A 19,859-nucleotide genomic window follows, 5' to 3' on the forward strand; every position below is an offset into this window, starting at 1 on the left:
TGATTTTTCATCTGTCAAAAGCTCTTGACAGATGAAATGTCAATCACTGACGTCACCAGTAACCAGGTGTCCCTTAATTGGCCTGCTGAGCCCGCTGGGCGGGCTTAACAAGGTCAATCAAGGGAAAATAGCGTGGGTTGGCCACAAGTCGATGGAGGCAGGACTACAACCCAAAAAGTGGGAGTCCCGCCTCCATCACGTCCCCATTGACAAAATCCAGCCTGAAAGGTTTGATGAGTCCTGAACACAAGGACTCATCAAACTACACAGAATGTCAATGTTTGACAGCTTCACAGAGCTGTCAAATGATGACATTTCTTCTTTCAAAAGTTCTTGACAGATGGCCCGTCATACGTTGATGTGCTCTGTCACTGATTTCCCCCTAATTGGCCTGCTGAGCCCGCTGGGTGGGCTTAACAAGGTCAATCAGGGGAAAATCCCGCTGGTTGGCCAGAAGCTGATGGAGGCAGGATTGAAAGCCGGCAAGCAGCAGTCCCGCCTCCAAAAGCTTCCCATTGAGAAAATCCAGCCCTATGCCTCTATTTATAAAGCCCAGGATCTCATATGCTTTTTTAACAGTCTTATCATCTTGTCCTGTTCCTTTGATTAACTGTGAGAGATTCACTAAACATTATAAATTTCCTGTCCTCATCAAACAACATACTTTTAAACTTCCTGTGAACAACCCACTGGAGTTCAAGTAGTAGAAATATAAAACTGAAACATTCCTGGGGTGATTAATAGTAAGTATTTATTTCTCTCCAGTACTCACCAGTAGGCTGGGCTGATCCGGATAGTTGCTGAAGTGCTTTTGTACAAAAGGAAACCCCAGAAGTTGGAAAATGATCTGTCTTTGTTCGGGATTCTTCAACTGACCCTGAAGCTCATGAGCAAGAGCGGACCCCAATTTCTCATATACCTGAGTTAACAAACACAAAACTCAACGATATAAACCATGAAACCAACTTTACACAGAAGCACCAGTTTTAAAATCAATTACTACTTTTTCTCTTCCATTTCTTTTGATGCTTATCAATATTTTTCTTTAAACCTGTCTTTTGCAATGTGAAGAAGCTGAGCGAGTATCATGCGATGAGAAATCTAACTGGTTTGATGTCTGAGAGAGCAGAATCTATATTATTATATGTACATTTTGTTTATCGCACTCAAGATGTCATACGCCATTTTGTTAAAGATGCAAAACAATCTTTAAAAAAAGAGAAAGAAAGCCAGACACTTGATGTTGGTTGCTTCTGACCTGCAGCATGAAATTTGCAAGCATTTCTCAATCTACACAATTTCCTCACCAAACAATTAAATTCTGGTTGACCCGAGGCTTTGTTTACTTAGCAACAATTTAATACCTTAGCAACAGAGAAATGCATTGCTCATTACATGCTATAACACTCATGTCATTATTAAATGACACACCATCCAAATTAGCATGAGCAATGCCATGGGAGATCCACTATTAAAATAATGCTTCAATTTAATTGAGCACCAGGCATGGCACTGAAGTCAGGGGGAGCAAGGACTCGGTCAGTGTTTGGCACTTGTAAATCATTCTGCATCACCTTAACAGGAGCACTCCAAAAATCAGGACCGAATGATTCTGATGGCCACAATGATTAAGATATGTGGTACCATCATCCCAATGGCTTGGTAGGTAAATGCACTACCTGGTGTGGCACTGACTCTTTGCTGGGCTTTTAGTTGCACAGGCACGGTTGCCATTCGGTACCCCATCCAAGTGGTTTTCTTTATGTATAAGACTTGACTGTGGGGAGGGATCACAGTTGAGCCTCATCCTGTCCTCACCCACGCAAGCTCATTTTTTGCACGGTTTGCTGGATAGTAATGAGGAGCAGGAACCTTGGCTAATTTCCCCCTCCCTAACCCAAGGATAGTTGAGGCTAATTGTACCACCCATAGTGCTTACCCCAACTGATATCAGCTAACTCAGCACAAACCAGGGGTTGAACCTGAGTTAGCGTATCTCAACCCAGGCAGTGGTAGGGCTGCTACAATTGGCTTCAGTGCATCTGGATTAGGTAGGTGAAAACTGGTCATGTTTCCTGCTTTGAATCAATTGGCCCTTGCTGGATATGCGCATGTGTGTGGACATCAATTCAGTGCAAGGCTGGGTTCGGCTACAATGTCCGCCCTCCAACCAAGGGCCTTGGTGAGACCACACCTGGAGTACTGTGTGCAGTTTTGGTCTCCTTACCTAAGAAAGGATATACTTGCCATAGAGGGAGTGCAGCGAAGGTTCACCAGACTGATTCCTGGGATGGCAGGACTGTCGTATGAGAGATTGGGTCGACTAGGCCTGTATTCACTAGAGTTTAGAAGAATGAGAGGGGATCTCATTGAAATGCATAAAATTCTGACAGGGCTAGGCAGACTGGATGCAGGGAGAATGTTTCTCCTGGCTGGGGGGTCTAGAACGAGGGGTCACAGTCTCAGGATGTGGGGTAGGACATTTAGGACTGAGATGAGAAGAAATTTCTTCACTCAGAGGGTGGTGAACCTGTGGAATTCTCTACCACAGAAGGCTGTGGAGGCCAAGTCACTGAATATATTTAAGAAGGAGATAGATAGATTTCTAATCACAAAAGGCATCAAGGTATGGGGAGAGAGCGGGGATATGGTATTGAGATAGAGGATCAGCCATGATCGTGTTGAATGGTGGAGCAGGCTCGAAGGGCTGAATGGCCTACTCCTGCTCCTATTTTTCTATGTTTCTATGTTTCTAACACTCACTAGCTGAGCTCATGCATGATGAATGGCCAATCAGGTAAGGTGCTGGTGAGCGCTCATCACCATGGAAGCATAACCAACAAGAAATCAACCATTCAGGAGGAGAGGAGAGAAAATAAACAGAAAGATAAGAAAGAAAAAGATTACTTGTCAAGAATTAAAGTTCTTTTCCCTCTTTTTTTCTCAGGTTCTCAGTTTTTGTCTTCTCCAAATTATTTCCAGACCCTCTGATTTTTTTTCTCTCAAAGGCTAATTACTGTTGCAGAGAAATCTGAACCAAAACAGAATTAATCACCCACATAAAATGAAAATCTTGCACGTTATAACAGACCCGCAGAAAGTGGATTTAAAGGTAATAAAATCTCTGCTCAGATGACAATTATAAACTTGCCTTGTAATCACTTCCAAGTATCCATTTATTCCACAATTATCTTGATATTTCCAGGACCCATAAAGTTGTAAAACAAACTGTGTCAGAAGATTGAGTTATAATGAACGACTGGAGAATGTACTGCTCTTTAACTTGAAACTTATAGGGCGCCTTTAATGTAATAAAACATCCCAAAACTTGCAACAGTCCTAAAGCCTTGCTATATCTCTTCCCACCTTCAAAAGCCTTCTGAAGATCTATCTCTTTGAGCACACCTTTGGTAACCTCTCCTCAGTGTCTGTTCTTCCCCCTCGAGTGTTTCGCTACTGTAAAGTCCCAAGTTGTTAAAAGAAAGACTTACATTTACATCGTACCTTTCACACCCTCAGGATGTCCCAAGTGCTTCACAGCCAATTATTTTTTTTTTGAAGTGTAGTCACTGTGGTGTATGTGCCTTTAAGAGCCCCTGTGTACTGTAATGCCGGTAATGGCCACTCGGGCTATATAAGCCTGTATAGTGTCTTGTATCTGTTAGTTCACCTCCAGACTTTGTTCAGTAAACACCTGTGAAACCAACTCCTGCATTCCGTGTCTCCATTAACACATGGATACAACAGTGGCGACGAATTGGAAACGGACTTACCTGCAATTCGCCAGCACCTCAAGGAGATCGATTCCTCAGACGAAAGTCGAAGAAAAACAAGAAAAAAAAACTGTGGTTTGATCAGCTAGCCGAGCTGGTGGCAGGTACTGCAATAATCCTTCCTGGGCGGCGGGCTGGGGCTCCATCGGCTGGCTCTGCAGCGGGGCCGAGCAGCGAAGGCGGAGGCAAACAGAGACAGAGGGTGGAGCACTCGGGAGACGGCCGGCACTGCAAAGCAGGTCGGCGTTCGGACCAAGCACAGGGAAGGAAAAGTCCCAGAGAGTCCGGCGGGAACGAGTCTCTCCACCTATTAAAAATACCTATGTAAATAAAAACCGCGGAGAACAGCGTTGTCAGCAGCGGCAGCGGCGGGAAAGTGCGGGAGGCGCCATTTTTTTTTCTGCGGGGAAGAAAGGAAAGCGCGGGAGGTGCCATTTTTTTTCAGGATGCCTAAGACTGGCAATATTACTGCTTTCGATAGCGATATAGAGGATTGGACCACATATGTGGAAAGAGTGGAGGTATATTGCACAGCAAATGAAATAGAGGATGATAAAAAGGCATCAGTACTTCTAAATCTAATGGGCGCAAGGACATACGGGCTGTTACGAAACTTAATCACTCCAGCCAAACCGAAGGACAAGAATTTTAAGGAGATTGTTGATACCCTACAGGAGCACTTAAACCCAACACCGCTGCTGATAGCGGAACGATTCAAATTCTTCAGGAGGAATCAGCACAAGAATGAAAGTAACGCTGATTACCTCACCGAATTAAGGAAGCTGTCAAAGCACTGCCAATTCGGGGCAGGACTGGCAGATTCTCTTCGAGACAAATTCGTCTGCGGTCTCCTAAGTGAAGGAACACAGAAAAGGCTACTTTCTGAGAAAGATTTGACACTGGACAAGGCTTTCAGTATGGCTGTATCATACGAAGCAGCCGCAAGAGGAGCTGCAGAGATACAGCAAAAGCCACAGGACTTCGGCACCCATGAAATGACACAGGGTTTCGAGAGATGTTATCGCTGCGGCAGATCCACCCATGACCAGAGGGACTGCTGGTTCAAGGACAAAGCATGCAGGCAATGCGGAAAGATTGGACACATTGCACGTGTATGCCGATCTGGAAACAAAAAATCCACGGACAGGAAAAAAATCAATAAGGAAAAGTACAGAAAGGTACAAATGATGATGGACAGTAGCTCCGAAGACCAGAAGAGCGATAGCGACTCCGGAAACAAGAGACTAAGCTGTCTCAAATTACATAATGTAATTGCCAAAGAAGATTACCAGACCATTTGGGTTACCCTCTCGATAGCGTGGTACCCAGTTAAAATGGAGCTAGATACAGGATCAGCTCTGACCGTCATAAGTCGACGGGATTACGAGCGGCTATTTCCGCATATACCTTTGAAAGACACATCCATTATCTTGAAAACATATACGGGGCAGAAAGTATACCCCAAAGGGAAAATAAGGGTGCCTATTGTATACAACGGCAAGGAAATACAGAAGTTGTATTTATACGTTCTGCAAGATGGTGGTCCACCGCTGTTGGGACGTGAATGGATCAGGAAGATACGTTTAGACTGGCACTCCATTCAGGCACTGACGGTGACCAGTAAGAAAAAAAATGATGATAACGTCATACCTGAACGATTAAAAGACATCTTGGCCAACGCCAAAGGAGTGTTTCAACAGGAACTAGGAACCTTGAAAGGTGTCACCGCCTCAATAAAAGTGGAAGATGCGGCAATTCCCACGTTTTTTAAGGCAAGGCCGGTGCCATACGCAATTCGTCCAGCAGTCGAAGCAGAGCTGGAGAATTTGGAAAAGGCAGGCGTGTTATCCAAGATAGATTGGAGCGAGTGGGCAACACCCATCGTCCCGGTCATGAAGAAAACGTTGAATAATGATAAATCTGAAAAACAGAGAAAAATTCGCATCTGTGGAGACTTCAAGGTGACTGTAAGCCCGGTCCTTCACACGGTACAGTATCCTCTTCCGAGGATAGAAGATATTTTCGCCTCACTATCCGGAGGGAAACGTTTCACCAAAATTGACTTGGCACAGGCATATCTACAGATGGAGGTTGAGGAGGCCTCTAAAAAGTATCTCATGATAAACACACACAAAGGCCTGTACCAGTACAATCGACTGGTTTTTGGAGTAGCATCAGCTCCAGCTATCTGGCAAAGAGCTATGGAACAAGTCCTGCAAGGGATTCCGGGGACTCAATGCTACCTAGACGACATCCTTGTAACAGGAGAAAACGACAACGAGCACCTTGCCAATTTGGAGCAGGTGCTGACTAGGCTGAGAGAACGGGGCCTACGAGCAAATCGCCCCAAGTGCAAATTTTTCCAGAAACAAATATCATATTGTGGCCACATAATTAACAAGGAAGGTTGCATAAGTCACCTGAAAAAATTGAAGCGGTCATAAAAGCCCCAGCACCTGAAAATGTCTCACAATTAAGGTCGTTCCTGGGATTGATAAATTACTATCATAAATTTTTACCGAACTTGTCAACTGTTCTGCACCCTCTTAACGCACTGCTACAAACGGGAGTAATTTGGAAATGGAGTGAAGACTGTAAACGTGCCTTCCATAAATGCAAAGGCTTGATCACGTCCAAGGGAGTTTTGGCTCATTACAACCCATCACTGCCAATCAGACTGGCGTGCGATGCATCCCCTTACGGCGTAGGAGCGGTATTATCGCATAGATTCCCTGATGGCTCGGAGCGGCCGATAGCTTTTGCGTCACGCTCATTGAACTCAGCTGAGCGTAACTATGCCCAGATCGACAGGGAAGCACCCAGCCTGGTATGGGGAGTGAAGAAATTCAACCATTACCTACACGGACAAAAATTTACCTTGTTGACTGACCATCAACCCGTCGTCTCCATATTCAACCCTAAAAAGGGTGTTCCCATTATGACAGCGCAAAGGCTACAGAGGTGGTCCCTTTTCCTAGGGGCACACCAATATGACATAGAATACAAAGGATCAAAACAGCATGGGAATGCTGACGGTTTATCGCGCCTACCGTTGCCAACGGTAGAAGAGGCACCTACGGTGGACCCAGTGGAGATGTTCCACTCAACCATAGTGGAATGTCTACCAGTAACAAATTCTGCCATTGAAAAGGAAACGAGAAATGACCCGACTCTCTCACGAGTCTACGATTTAACGGTGAAGGGATGGCCAGCACATGGCGAACCATTGTTGCCAGCATTCTCGCAAAGAAGAGAACAGCTGTCAGTGTGCCGAGGAACCTTGATGTGTGGATCCAGAGTGATGATTCCACCCAAACTCCAGGATAAAGTGCTAAAGGAGCTTCACGAGGAGCATCTGGGTGGAGTGAAAATGAAGAACCTAGCCAGAGCGTTTGTATGGTGGCCAGGTATCGATGGAGACATCGAAGAAATGACCAAGAGCTGCCTAGGATGCCAGAAGGTCCAAAACGCCCCACCACAAGCCCCTCTACATCCATGGGAGTGGCCCTCATCTCCATGGCAAAGGGTACACATCGACTTTGCTGGTCCATTTATGGACTCAATGTTCTTAATCGCGGTTGATGCACACTCCAAGTGGCCGGAGGTAATAAAGATGTCCTCCACCACCACGGAAAAAACCATCACAGTATTAAGGACATATTTGCCAGGAATCGGCTGCCTGAACAGATCTGTTCTGATAATGGACCGCAATTTGTGTCCGAAGAATTCAGGAAGTTCTTAAAAAACAATGGGGTTAAGCACTACACGTCCGCCCCATACCATCCCGCCACCAATGGATTGGCTGAAAGGTTTGTCCAGACCTTCAAGAAGGCCATAAAGGCCATGGGTAATGAAGACATAAATCTACAGGATAAGGTAGATAACTTCTTGTTTGCATACAGGAATGCAACACATGTGGTTACAAACCAAACTCCCGCCATGATGTTCTTCAATAGAAGCCTAAGATGCCGGCTGGATTTGATCAAGCCAAACATCAGAAGGGACGTGGAGAACCGGCAATTTCACATGAATGAAAGGCCAACTAGAACCTTCCAGATAGGTCAACAAGTTTTGGCCCGGGACTACCGTACCGAGAAATGGCAGCCTGGAACTATTTGCACACGACTAGGACCTCTGATGTATACCGTGGACATTGGAGAAAGCATAATAAGGCGCCATGCTGACCAGATCATAGAGTCATCCGAAAAAGGACAACCTACACCACAACTCTATACGCCTAATGATGAAGCAGAGATACCCATAGTATCTACCTCCAATCCGGTGATACTGGAACCAGATGAACCCGACACTGGCATTCAAGCCGAATCGACCTTGCCAAAAGAACCTACTACACCACTGAGGCGTTATCCGGACCGAGTCAGGAAGCCTCCAGAGAGACTGACTTATAATTGATTAACTGCAGCAAATGTGTAGATTATTGTTCTTGTAACATGTTAATTAATGATTACTTAAAATGTTATGTACTGGTTGTCTAAAAGGGGAGGAATTGTGGTGTATGTGCCTTTAAGAGCCCCTGTGTACTGTAATGCCGGTAATGGCCACTTGGGCTATATAAGCCTGTATAGTGTCTTGTCTCCATTAACACACGGATACAACAGTCACTGTTGTTACATAGACAATCACAGCAGCTAATTTTCACACAGCAAGATCCCCAAAAATAGCAATGGGATGAATCACCAGTTAATCTCCTTTGGTGGTGTTGCTTGAGGAACGAATATTGGCCAGGAGACTGGGAGAATTCTCTGCCCTTATTTGAAAACGTGCCACGGGATCTTTTACACCCACCTTGTTGACAATAGAACAAGGGGGCGCAAGCTAAAACCGGTGAAATGTCAATTCAGGACTGATGTCAGGAAGAACTTCTTCATTCAAAAAGTGGTCTTCTGGATATGATAGTGGAGACAAAACTCCTAGACTCATTCAAGATCCAATTGTGTGATGTGAAGGGGGAACTAAATGTTTTTTTCCTCCCGAGATGGAGAAGTTAAGATGTGCTGAATGGGCTCCCTCAATTGTACTTAACTTGCGAACTACAGCGACAGATAGTTACTGACAGCAATACTCACATTACATTGAAGAAGAAGCAATGGTACCTCTAGTGGCAAAAAAGGGTAGTGTCACAAGCTGGATTTCTGTACAATACATGGTGCGGCAGAATCATACAGCACAGAAGGAGGCCATTCGGCCCATCATGCCTGTGCCGGCTCTTTGAAAGAACTATCCAATTAGCCCCACAGCCCTGCAATATTTTCCTTCTCAAGTATTTATCCAATTCCCTTTTGAAAACAGTTACTATTGATTCTACTTCCATCACCCTTTCAGGCAGTGCATTCCAGACTATAACAACTCGCTACGTAAAAGAATTTCTCCTCATCCCGCCCAGGTTCTTTTGCCAATTATCATAAATCTCTGTCCGGCCATCCTGCCAGTGGAAACAGTGTCCCCTTATTTACTTTATCAAAACCCCTCGTAATTTTGAACACCTCTATTAGGTACATGGAGATATCCTGCTCTCCCACCGTAACGTCGGCAGAAACCCTGAAGAAATGGAGTAAACAGACGGTTACACGGTTTCTCCAAAGTTTCTGGCAAACTGCCACCAAAGTTACAGCGGGAGATTGGGAGAACCGCCACGGAATTTCCAGGCGGGTCTACACGAACACTTAACAAAGAATATTGTTTTTTGAGTAAAGCTTTAAACTCAAGATTAGAAATAGCATGCACTGGCAGATCTCCTGTGACTTTGCTCATGGGAAGTCGGATGATAAACTGCTTTATAGGAGTGCTATTCCCTGTAGTACACAATGAATTATTACTCTGCTGCTGAGGTGGAGCTGTGCTTAAACCTGGCATGTCTCTTTAAGGCCATAAAGTCTAATTTATGACACAACGTGAGGGCTGTCTGTTGAGAAAAAGTTTTCAGACTGGAATGGAAGATGCTGTAAACTTCTGGCTGCAGGTCAGAAAGAAATAGCCAGAAATTACTGCCTTTCATCTCTCTATTATTTGACATTTTGAAGCTTGTGATGGATGCTTTCAAAACTTTTCTATAGATAGATGATCAATACATGAGGGGAGATATTCCTGGACCTACTGCCAGATGCACTGGATTGCCTCGGTACGGCAAATTATCAGAAAGTCGGTCAGCGAGCACAGCTATAAAGGAGCCTACCCAATTTCCCTCTATTTAACTTAGATTCCTTTACGTGCAGGCACTCCAACCGGCAGGATTTTCCATTATTCGCTGTGCCCAGCGACTCAGTGCACCTGGACACAGACCCAGGAAGTTCCTCCCTATGGTTGAGTGTTTCTTTCGTGCTTAAGGGATTTCTGAAAATCTAACAACAACAACTTGTATTTATATAGCACCTTTAACGTCCCAAGGAGCCTCTTAAAGGAGTAAACAGAAGTGGAGAGGCGGAGAGACTTAGGGAGGGAATTCCAGAGCTTAGGACCTTGGCAGCTGAAGGTACGGCCACCAATGGTTGAGCGACTAAAATCAGGGATGCTCAAGGGGCAGAATTAGAGGAGGGCAGATATCTCAGAGGGTTGCAGGGCTGGAGGAGATTACTGAGATAGGGAGGGGCGAGGCCATGGAGGGATTTGAAAACAAGGATGAGAATTTTAAAATTGAGGCGTTGCTTAACCAGGAGTCAATGTAGGTCAACGAGCACAGGGGTGATGGGTGAACGGGACTTGGTGCGAGTTAGGACATGGGTAGCCGAGTTTTGGATGATCTCAAGTTTACGTAGGGTGGAATGTGGGAGGCCAGCCAGGAGTGCGTTGGAATGGTCAAGTCTAGAAGTAACAAATCCAGTCAGGTGCTCACCTTGTGCCATGGTTTCCCGGGGAACAATGTCTCCTGGAGACTTGAGTCCAGCCAATCCACCTTGAAGGGATGGTAATTCATGGTAGCCCCCAGATGATATTCAGGGCTTCTTAAGGTACACATCTGCCATCAATAACGTTTGCGTTCCTTATGTCAGCTGCAATATCAACAGTAACCCGCTGACAAGTTAGTTTAGTTTTATGAAATGTTATAAAGTAGACTCTCGGAATAACTGTCACCTCAGAAACAAAGATTGTCTGTATAAATAATACAGAAATGACGAAAAGTGACTTAAAACAATTTTATTTCTGCAAAACAATGTGGGGGAAAAATTTGGTTGCTTTGCGCCTCCCGTTAGAGCCCTAAGAGGGCACTAACGGGGCGCAAAGCAAAGAGTGCCTGGGCGCGGCGCCACAAATGCCTCCCGCGAAATTCAGCGGGAGGTTAGCAGCGGCGATAACTGTTAGAGCCCAGTGGTGCTGCGCTGCCGGCGATGACATCATCGCCGTGCACAGCGCCCCGCTCACGCCCCGGCCGCAACCTTCGGTATCACCCCCTGACTTACCTCCGGACGCTATGTCCAACGGGGTCAAGGGGGCCTACCTGCGGCCGGGGCGGCGCTAATTAAAGGCGGGGTGCCAGGCGGCCATTTTTGTTGCTGGAAGCCTGACAGCACCTGCCCCCGTTGCTGTCCCCGGCCTCCTCAGCAGCCCCCTCACTCCATGAGCCCGGCACTTCTCTTGAGCTGGGCCCCGGGTCGCGCTGTGCTAGGCCCCTCCCCTTTAAGAAGGGGAGGAAGGCCTGCAGTACCGCGGCACTCCCTCGCAGCACTCCAAGAGGGGGGCGGGGCACTTCCAGTAGCGCCCTGCTTCCCTTTTGGGGTGCTACCGATTAATTTCGGCGCGGGGGTGCTAATTTTTTCGGGCCGCTACTTTTAGCGCCCCGGCGAAGTTAGCATCCCAAAGGGGGCGCGACTCAATTTTTCCCCTTGTATTTTTAGATGCAGCTGATTCTTGGCTTGGGTACATAGTTGTATACTACCTCAATTAAATGGCCATTATTCATGGTTGAGGCTTGACAGTAAGTGTCGACAGGCTTTTTGGCTGCAGGAACATCACAGCCAGCCCTGCAATTTGCCTTTCCCTGATACTCACACATGAGCATTTTGCACAGTAACAAACTCCTCCATTGATGCAATAGGTTTATCAAGTGACTGGCTCAGCCATACAACAACAACAACTTGTATTTATATAGCGCCTTTAACAGAGTGATGCACTATCAATTGCTACAAAAGACTGGAGATTGAGAAAGTAATAAACAGGCTTTTATTACCAAAGAACAGAGCATGCCTCTTGTGGTTGCCTGGTATCCAAAAGGGCTGGAGGCTTCTGAGCAGCGACCTTTATACCCAGCCATGAGGGTGGAGCCAGGGGCGGAGTCAGCTGAGGCATGCACAGACAAGTACAACAATATGCAAGAGTGAACAACAGTACTAACAGTGAACAACAATACTAACAACAGTGGTTTACCACATTCACCCCTTGTTTAGAATTGAGTCCGGCGGGGTGAAGTGCACTAAAAATTCGTGTACTGAAGTCTATCAGGAGGCCTTGTAAGCCGTCCTGAGCGTCGCAGCAGCGGCGGTGATGGTGCAGCATCCAATGGTGAACCCGGTGTCTCGTTCAGAGGAGGTGTAGCAGGTGGCGGACCCTGGGGCTGCTGCATGCCGTCTACAGGGGTCAGAGCATGGGTAATGGGAGGTAGCAATGGTGGTCTCTCAGAGGCACCCGAAGGTGCGAGGTCCCGTGCGGGGACTGTGTCCTGGGGGTAGGCAGGAGTAGCGGTGGGTGGCGAAGAGGGTGTTTCAGGAGCACCTGCAGGTGCGAGGTCTCGAATGGAGACTGTGTCCTCCCGCCCGTCCGGGTACACCACGTAAGCATACTGCGGGTTGGCGTGGAGGAGGCTCACCCTCTCGACCAGGGGGTCCGCCTTATGGGTCCTCACGTGCTTCCGCAGTAGGACGGGACCTGGAGAAGTCAGCCATGTTGGTAGCGAAATCCCCGACGTGGACTTCCTGGGGAAGGAGAACATTCTCTCGTGAGGAGTGGCATTGGTGGGTGTACAGAGCAGCGACCGAATGGAATGGAGCGCCGCAGGGAGGACCTCCTGCCAGCGGGAGGTCGGAAGGCCCTTAGATTTTAAGTTTAAAAGGACTGCCTTCCAGACTGTCGCATTCTCCCTTTCCACCTGGCCGTTACCCCGGGGGTTGTAGCTGGTGGTCCTGCTTGTAGCAATGCCTCTCGCGAGCAGGTACTGCCGAAGTTCGTCGCTCATAAAAGATGAGCCCCTGTCGCTATGGATATAGCTAGGGAAACCGAACAAGGCGAAGAGGTCATTCAGACATTTAATGACCGTGGTACTGGTCATGTCCGAGCAAGGGATGGCAAACGGGAAACGGGAGTACTCATCAATTATATTGAGGAAGTACACATTGCGGTCAGAGGAGGGGAGGGGCCCTTTAAAATCGATGCTCAGCCGCTCGAAGGGGCGCGTGGCTTTGATCAGGTTCGCTCTGTCTGGCCTATAAAAATGCGGCTTGCACTCGGCACAGATCTGGCAGTTCCTGGTCATGGTCCTGACCTCCTCGATGGAGTAGGGCAGGTTACGGGATTTGATAAAATGGAAGAACCTGGTGACCCCCGGGTGGCAGAGGTCATTGTGGAGGGTCTGTAGCCTATCAACCTGCGCGTTGGCGCACGTACCACGTGATAGGGCATCTGGGGGCTCATTGAGTTTCCCGGGCCGGTACAAGATATCGTAATTGTAGGTGGAGAGTTCGATTCTCCACCTTAAGATCTTGTCATTCTTGATTTTGCCCCGCTGCTTATTATGAAACATAAAAGCCACTGAACGCTGGTCAGTGAGCAGGGTAAATCGTTTTCCGGCCAGGTAATGCCGCCAATGTCGCACGGCTTCCACAATGGCCTGGGCCTCCTTTTCGACAGAGGAGTGTCGAATCTCGGGGCCCTGGAGGGTCCTTGAGAAAAAGGCCACGGGTCTCCCCGCCTGGTTAAGGGTTGCAGCTAGGGCAAAGTCGGATGCGTCGCTCTCCACTTGAAAAGGAAGGGACTCATCCACAGCGTGCATTGTGGCCTTCGCAATGTCTCCTTTTATGAGAGTGAAGGCTGCACAGGCCTCTGCTGTCAGGGGGAAGGAGGCGGACTTGATGAGGGGTCGGGCTTTATCCGCATAGTTGGGCACCCACTGAGCATAGTAAGAGAAAAACCCCAGGCATCTCTTCAGTGCTTTCTGGCAGTGGGGGAGGGGGAGCTCCATAAGGGGGCGCATTCTATCGGGGTCTGGGCCGATGACTCCGTTCTCCACTACGCAGCCAAGAATAGCGAGGCGCGTAGTACGAAACATACATTTGTCTTTGTTGTATGTGAGATTCAGCCGCTGGGCCGTCCGGAGGAATTTCTCTAGATTAACGTCGTGGTCCTGCTGGTCGTGGCCGCAGATGGTGACGTTGTCTAGATATGGGAAAGTGGCCTGGAGCGCGTTCTGGTCAACCATCCGGTCCATCTCCCGTTGGAAGACAGAAACTCCGTTGGTGACGCCGAAGGGAACTCTGAGAAAGTGATAGAGCCGACCGTCAGCTTCAAAAGCTGTGTACTGGCGGTCCTCAGCCCTGATGGGGAGCTGGTGGTATGCCGACTTCAGATCAATCGTCGAGAACACCCGGTATTGTGCTATCTGATTGACCATGTCAGATATGCGGGGGAGTGGGTATGCATCTAGTTGGGTGTAGCGATTGATCGTCTGGCTGTAGTCAATAACTAGGCGCTGTTTTTCGCCAGTCTTCACTACCACCACTTGTGCTCGCCATGGGCTGGTGCTACTTTCAATAATCCCTTCCTTCAGGAGTCTCGCTACCTCGGATTTAATGAAGCTCCTATCCCCAACACTGTAACGCCTGCTTTTGGTAGCGATGGGCTTACAGTCGCGGGTGAGGTTAGCGAACAAGGAGGGGGGGGGAACTTTAAGGGTGGAGAGGCTGCAAATGGTGCACGGCGGGCGATTTAAAAGCTGCTGGCTGCAGACTGTGAGTGGGGGGAGGGGTCCGTCATACGCTAATGTGACACTCTTAAGGTGGCACTGAAAATCCAACCCCAGTAGAACGGCAGCGCAGAGATGGGGCAGGACCAGAAGTTTAAAATTTTTGTATTCTGTGCCCCTTACTGAAAGGGTCACTACACAGTAGCCACCGACGTCCGCTGACTGGGCTTTGGAAGCCAAAGAGATCCGATGGCGCGTCGGCAGGACCGGGAGAGAGTAACTGCGCACCGTGTCGGGGTGGATAAAGCTCTCCGTGCTCCCGCTGTCAAAAAGGCAGGTAGTGGCGCGGCCGTTTACCGTAATATCCATCATGGACCTGGACAGTTGATGAGGGAGAGATTGGTCCAGCGTCACGGAGGCCAGCGTATGGTCGAGCGAGTCGATGTGGTCGTCAGATGAGGCGGTGGTTGAGTCCGGCTCCCCCGTGGTTGAAGTCGGAGGCGTCCAAGATGGCGGACAAAATGGCGGCGCCCACGGTCCCGATCCCCACGCGGCTGGGGGAGCCCAAGATGGCGGACAAGATGGCTGCGCCCACGGTTCGCACGCAGCGCTGCTGGCGTTAGCGGTCTTCCCTTTGCAGGCGCTAACGTAGTGACCTTTCTTCCCGCAGCCGGAGCAGGTAGCATTCTTCGCGGGGCAGCGTGCTCTAGGGTGTTTAGCTTGGCCACAAAAATAGCATTTTTGTGCCTTGGACATCGCTGCAGCAGTCGGAGGTGGCGGTCCCATGGCCCAAGATTGCGGCGTCCACGGCGCGGGGCGATGAGGGGAGAAAGCGTCCATATTTCTGTGGGCCGCGTCGAGCGAGAGCGCGAGGGACACTGCCTTTGTCAGGTCTATTTCACCCTTCTCCAGCAGCCTCTGCCGGGAGTAGTCGGACCTTAGACCCGCAACGAAAGCGTCTCGTATCAATCCCTCCGCATGTGCCGCGGCCGATACTTCCTTGCAGTCGCAGCCGCGTCCGAGTACCCGCAGTGCCCGTAGGAAGGCTTCCACCGATTCCCCGGGCTGCTGTCTGCGAGATCTTAAAAGGTGCCTGGCATAGACCGTGTTAACCGGGCGTGCATACTGCCCTTTCAGTAGGTCGATAGCCGCCGCGTAGGTTGTCGCATCTTGGATTAAAGTATAGACTTGGTGGCTCACCTTCGAGGCCAGGATTTTCAGTTTATTTTCATCAAGAGTCACGGTCGAGGCTTCCAGATATGCCTCAAAGCAACGCAGCCATTGTGCGAATTTAGTCGACGAACCCGCTTCTTGGGGGTCTAGGTCCAGGCATGTTGGTCTGAGGGCTCGCAGCAGCGCCTGCTGCTCAGCGTTTTGCGCCATCGGTTGATCAGCATCCGCAGCCAACATTTAACTTTGGTAATAAAATTGATGCACTATCAATTGCTACAAAAGACTGGAGATTGAGAAAGTAATAAACAGGCTTTTATTACCAAAGAACAGAGCATGCCTCTTGTGGTTGCCTGGTATCCAAAAGGGCTGGAGGCTTCTGAGCAGCGACCTTTATACCCAGCCATGAGGGTGGAGCCAGGGGCGGAGTCAGCTGAGGCATGCACAGACAAGTACAACAATATGCAAGAGTGAACAACAGTACTAACAGTGAACAACAATACTAACAACAGTGGTTTACCACACAGAGTAAAATGTCCCATGGCGCTTCACAGGAGTGTCATCAAACAAAATTTGACATCGAGCCACATAAGGAGATAGTAGGGCAGGTGAGAGGTAGGTTTTAAGGAGTGTCTTAAAGGAGGAGAGAGAGCTAGAGAGGCATAGAGGTTTAGGGAAGGAATTCCGGAGCTTAGGGCCTGGGCAGCTGAAGGCAGGACCGCAAATGGAGGAGCGATAAACATTGGAGATGCGCATGAGGCCAGAATTAGAGGAGCGCAGAGATCTTAGAAAGAAAGAAAGACTTGCATTTATATCATGCTTTTCACGACCACCGGACATCCCAAAACGCTTTACAGCCAATGAAGTACTTTTGAAGTGTAGTCACTGTTGAAATGTAGGAAACACGGCAGCCAGTTTGCACACAGCAAGATCCCACAAACAGCAGTGAGATAATCTGTTTTAAATGTTGATTGAGGGATAAATCTTGGCCAGGACACCAGGGAGAACTCCCCTGCTCTTCTTCAAAATAGTGCCATGGGATCTTTTATGTCCACCTGAAAGGAGCCTCAGTTTAACGTCTCACCTGAAAGACAGCACCTCCAACAGTGCAGCACTCCCTCAGCATTGCACTGGAGTGTCAGCCTAGATTTTGTGCTCAAGTCTCTGGAGTGGGGCTTGAACCCACAACCTTCTGACTCAGAGGTGAGGGTGGGAGGGAGGGGGGGGGGCACGTGGGGAGTCTCAAAAGGACTTGTAAAATTGAGTCCTTTGCATATGCTTCGGAGATGTCCAGCCAGTCCCTGTGCTTGCAATTCCTTTTGGAAGGGGCTACTTTTAAAATTGCTGCACGTATGGTTTTTGTTCCTCTGAATTTAAATGGTGCTGCTTTTACCTCCAAAAGCCACTAAGTCTGTACCCTGCCCCATTTGAAGCAGGTTCACAGGTGCTTGAGCTTTCGCGTCACAGTACTAAGTAGAAAGCCACAAATACACTAAACATGTTGAGTAGCAACAGGTGTCACTGGAGCCATTAAGATTCACTCTGAATGACTTGTTATTTGCTCCTTTTTACCCATTTTCCTCTCTCTGTTGCTAGGGTACAGTCCCACAGGTGCTGGGCACTTTCTAGTATCTTGGCAAGTGGCTGTGCTTTATGTACAAGTCTAGGCAGTGTTTGCTGTCCATGTCTGGGCAGTGATTCTGTCCTAAGCCAACATTCACAGTCGTTCACTTTCTAGCAAGGAGTCAATAGCTGCAGAACCCCTGGCTCTTTCCAGCAGGAGTCATTAGGCAGGTGAGAGGCAAGGCCCTATCTCTTTCGAGCAGAGGTCATTGGGCAGAGATGAGAGGCAGAACCTCTGGCTGATTTTTCCCCTACACATTGACCTTCTGATCTGCATGGCTGTTGCCCATTTCTATCCCCAGCGCCATCCTAAGAGCTCTGCTCACAATCTTTCAACGAGCCTGATCTTAGTTGTTTTGTAATGGCAGTGAGTTCAGCTGATTGCTGAAATGGGTGGTTCTTTAACATGGATAAATCTGTTTGTTGGAATGTGATAATCTGATGAGATCATCTGTTTTTGTGATGTTGATAGGGGGATAAATATTGGCCAGGACTCCCCTGCTCTTCTTCGAAATAGTACCATGGCACCTTTTACGTCCACCTGAGAGGGCAGACAGGACTTTGGTTTAACATCTCATCCGAAAGATGGCACCTCAGACAGTGCAATACTCCCTCAGTACTGACCCTCTGACAGTGCAGCGCTCTCTCAGTACTGCACTGGAGTGTCAGCCTAGAGTTTTGTGCTCAAGTCTCTGGAGTGGGACTTGAACACACAGAGGTGAGAGTGCTCCCAACTGAGCCACTGGCTGACACTTGAAGAATTGTAGAGCTGGAAGAGGTTACAGAGATAGGGAGGGGCGAGGCCATGGAGGGATTTGAAAACAACGGTGAGAATTTTAAAACACAGACCGGTAAGATCATGGGTTTCATCCTCAGAGTGAGCTAATCTGGTAACTGGATAAAAATACTCTAAATTTTAACACCATTTGGCTGTTGGCATAGAAACAAAAACATCTTAAATGGAAGCCTTTGCAATGACTTCAGTGACAGTTTAAATTTTCTCTATCCAGAACACTTGAGTCGTTAAAATCCGGGAAAGTCTCAGGTTTAAACTCTGATCTGTGCTGTGTTAATTGAGCTCAGCTGGGATGGCAGTACAGAGACATTACAATTGGCCTTAGCAGTCTTGCTTTAGGAGAGGAAAAAAGACAATCCTATGGCAATCCAGCAACTTCTGCTGGAATGCACAAGTACACACACGCCATGGGGGGACTGGATTGATCCCCTGATTGCCCCCCATAGCTGAATATATCGTTGACACTCACTGTGTTGGCTTACACATGAAGAACAGTGTTTGGGCAGTGCCCATGGAATCAAAGCCCAGCAAGGAGTCAACACCTGGGGGGGGGAAGGGTGGTAAAAGAGAAGAGAAAATAGGCAAAAATTTAAAAAAATCTTAGGAAAATATGTGGGTTTTTTGGCCGGTACAGCAATGTAGCAAAAAGCTGCTTTCTTATACCAAAAGAATGACTTAAGAAAAAGTTATACTACTAAGAAACAGAAAATGTTGGAAATGCAACAAGAAACTCTTGCATTTCTATAGTGCTTTTCACACCCATCAGACATCTCAAAGCCATTTACAGCCAATGAAATACTTTTTGAAGTGTAGTCACTGTTGTAATGTAGGAAACGTGGCGGCCAATTTTCGCACAGCAAGCTCCCACAAACAGCAATGTGATAATGACCAGATAATCTGTTTTACTGATGTTGATTGAGGGATAAATATTGGCCTGATCACCGGGGAAAACTCCCCTGCTCTTCTTCGAAATAGTGTCTGTGGGGTCTTTTACGTCCACCTGAAGGGGCAGACGGGGCCTCGGTTTAACATCTCATCTGAAAGACGGCATCTCCAACTGCGCGGCGCTCCCTCAGCACCGCACTGGGAGTGTCGGCCTAGATTTTTTTTTGTGCTCAAGTCTCTGGAGTGGAGGCTTGAATCCACAACAACTTGCATTCCTTTAATGTAGGAAAACGTCCCAAGGCGCTTCACGGGAGCGTTATCAGACAAAAATCTAACACCGAGGCACATGAAGAGCAATCTGGGGCAGTGGTCAAAGAGGTAGGCTTTAACTCCCTCAGCACTGCAGTGCCAGCCTAGATTATAAAGTGAGCCTTGAACCTCCAGTCTGGCACTGGAATAGAACAGCTCAAAAATAAATTAAAAAACTAGGCAGGCAGACTAACAGAAGTCACATTAACAAGGTGTGTTCACTTAATAGTAAAATCTTGGTGACGAAAGGCCAACCTTACCTGTCCACAACTCCGCTGCCATAGCAACCACGCGACGTCTAACGTCATTGCGTCAGCTCGTTTTTTTTGCTTGTAAAATGATTTTAAAACAGATAAAAGAGGGGGGACGGCGAATATTGTTCCGTCAAAATAAAGAC

The 19,859-nt window shown here is 47.9% G+C and overlaps 2 protein-coding genes across 5 annotated transcripts in view; one reads left to right on the top strand and one right to left on the bottom strand.

The window, feature by feature from the left end:
* The window catches only part of LOC147102299 (uncharacterized), a 146,089-nt gene extending 135,312 nt beyond the window's left edge, over nt 1-10,777 (bottom strand). For 3 of the 4 annotated variants that reach the window (XR_015073248.1, XM_085964702.1, XM_085964701.1), the window contains exons 1-2: nt 10,624-10,777; nt 773-919 (exon numbers count right to left, since the gene is read on the bottom strand). Coding sequence is in view for 2 of the 4 variants with exons in the window: in XM_085964702.1 (XP_085820828.1) it covers nt 773-919; nt 10,624-10,746 (270 nt within the window). In the remaining 2 variants the exon portion in view is untranslated. Of the gene's footprint in view, nt 1-772; nt 920-2,907; nt 3,028-10,623 lie in introns of those variants that run through there. The other variant, XM_085964703.1, reaches the window with a different exon arrangement.
* An 8,502-nt stretch (nt 10,778-19,279) lies between these two features.
* Nucleotides 19,280-19,859, top strand: part of rnft1 (ring finger protein, transmembrane 1) — a 28,792-nt gene continuing 28,212 nt past the window's right edge. The window contains exon 1 of the mRNA XM_085964705.1: nt 19,280-19,531. Within this exon, the coding sequence (XP_085820831.1) occupies nt 19,500-19,531 (32 nt within the window). The 5' untranslated portion in view covers nt 19,280-19,499. The remainder of the gene's footprint in view (nt 19,532-19,859) is intronic.

The sequence above is a fragment of the Somniosus microcephalus genome, chromosome 22 (assembly GCF_052327205.1).
Source record: "Somniosus microcephalus isolate GS21.2 chromosome 22, FLI_Smic_1.0, whole genome shotgun sequence".
In the NCBI taxonomy this organism is placed as follows: Eukaryota; Metazoa; Chordata; class Chondrichthyes; order Squaliformes; family Somniosidae; genus Somniosus; species Somniosus microcephalus.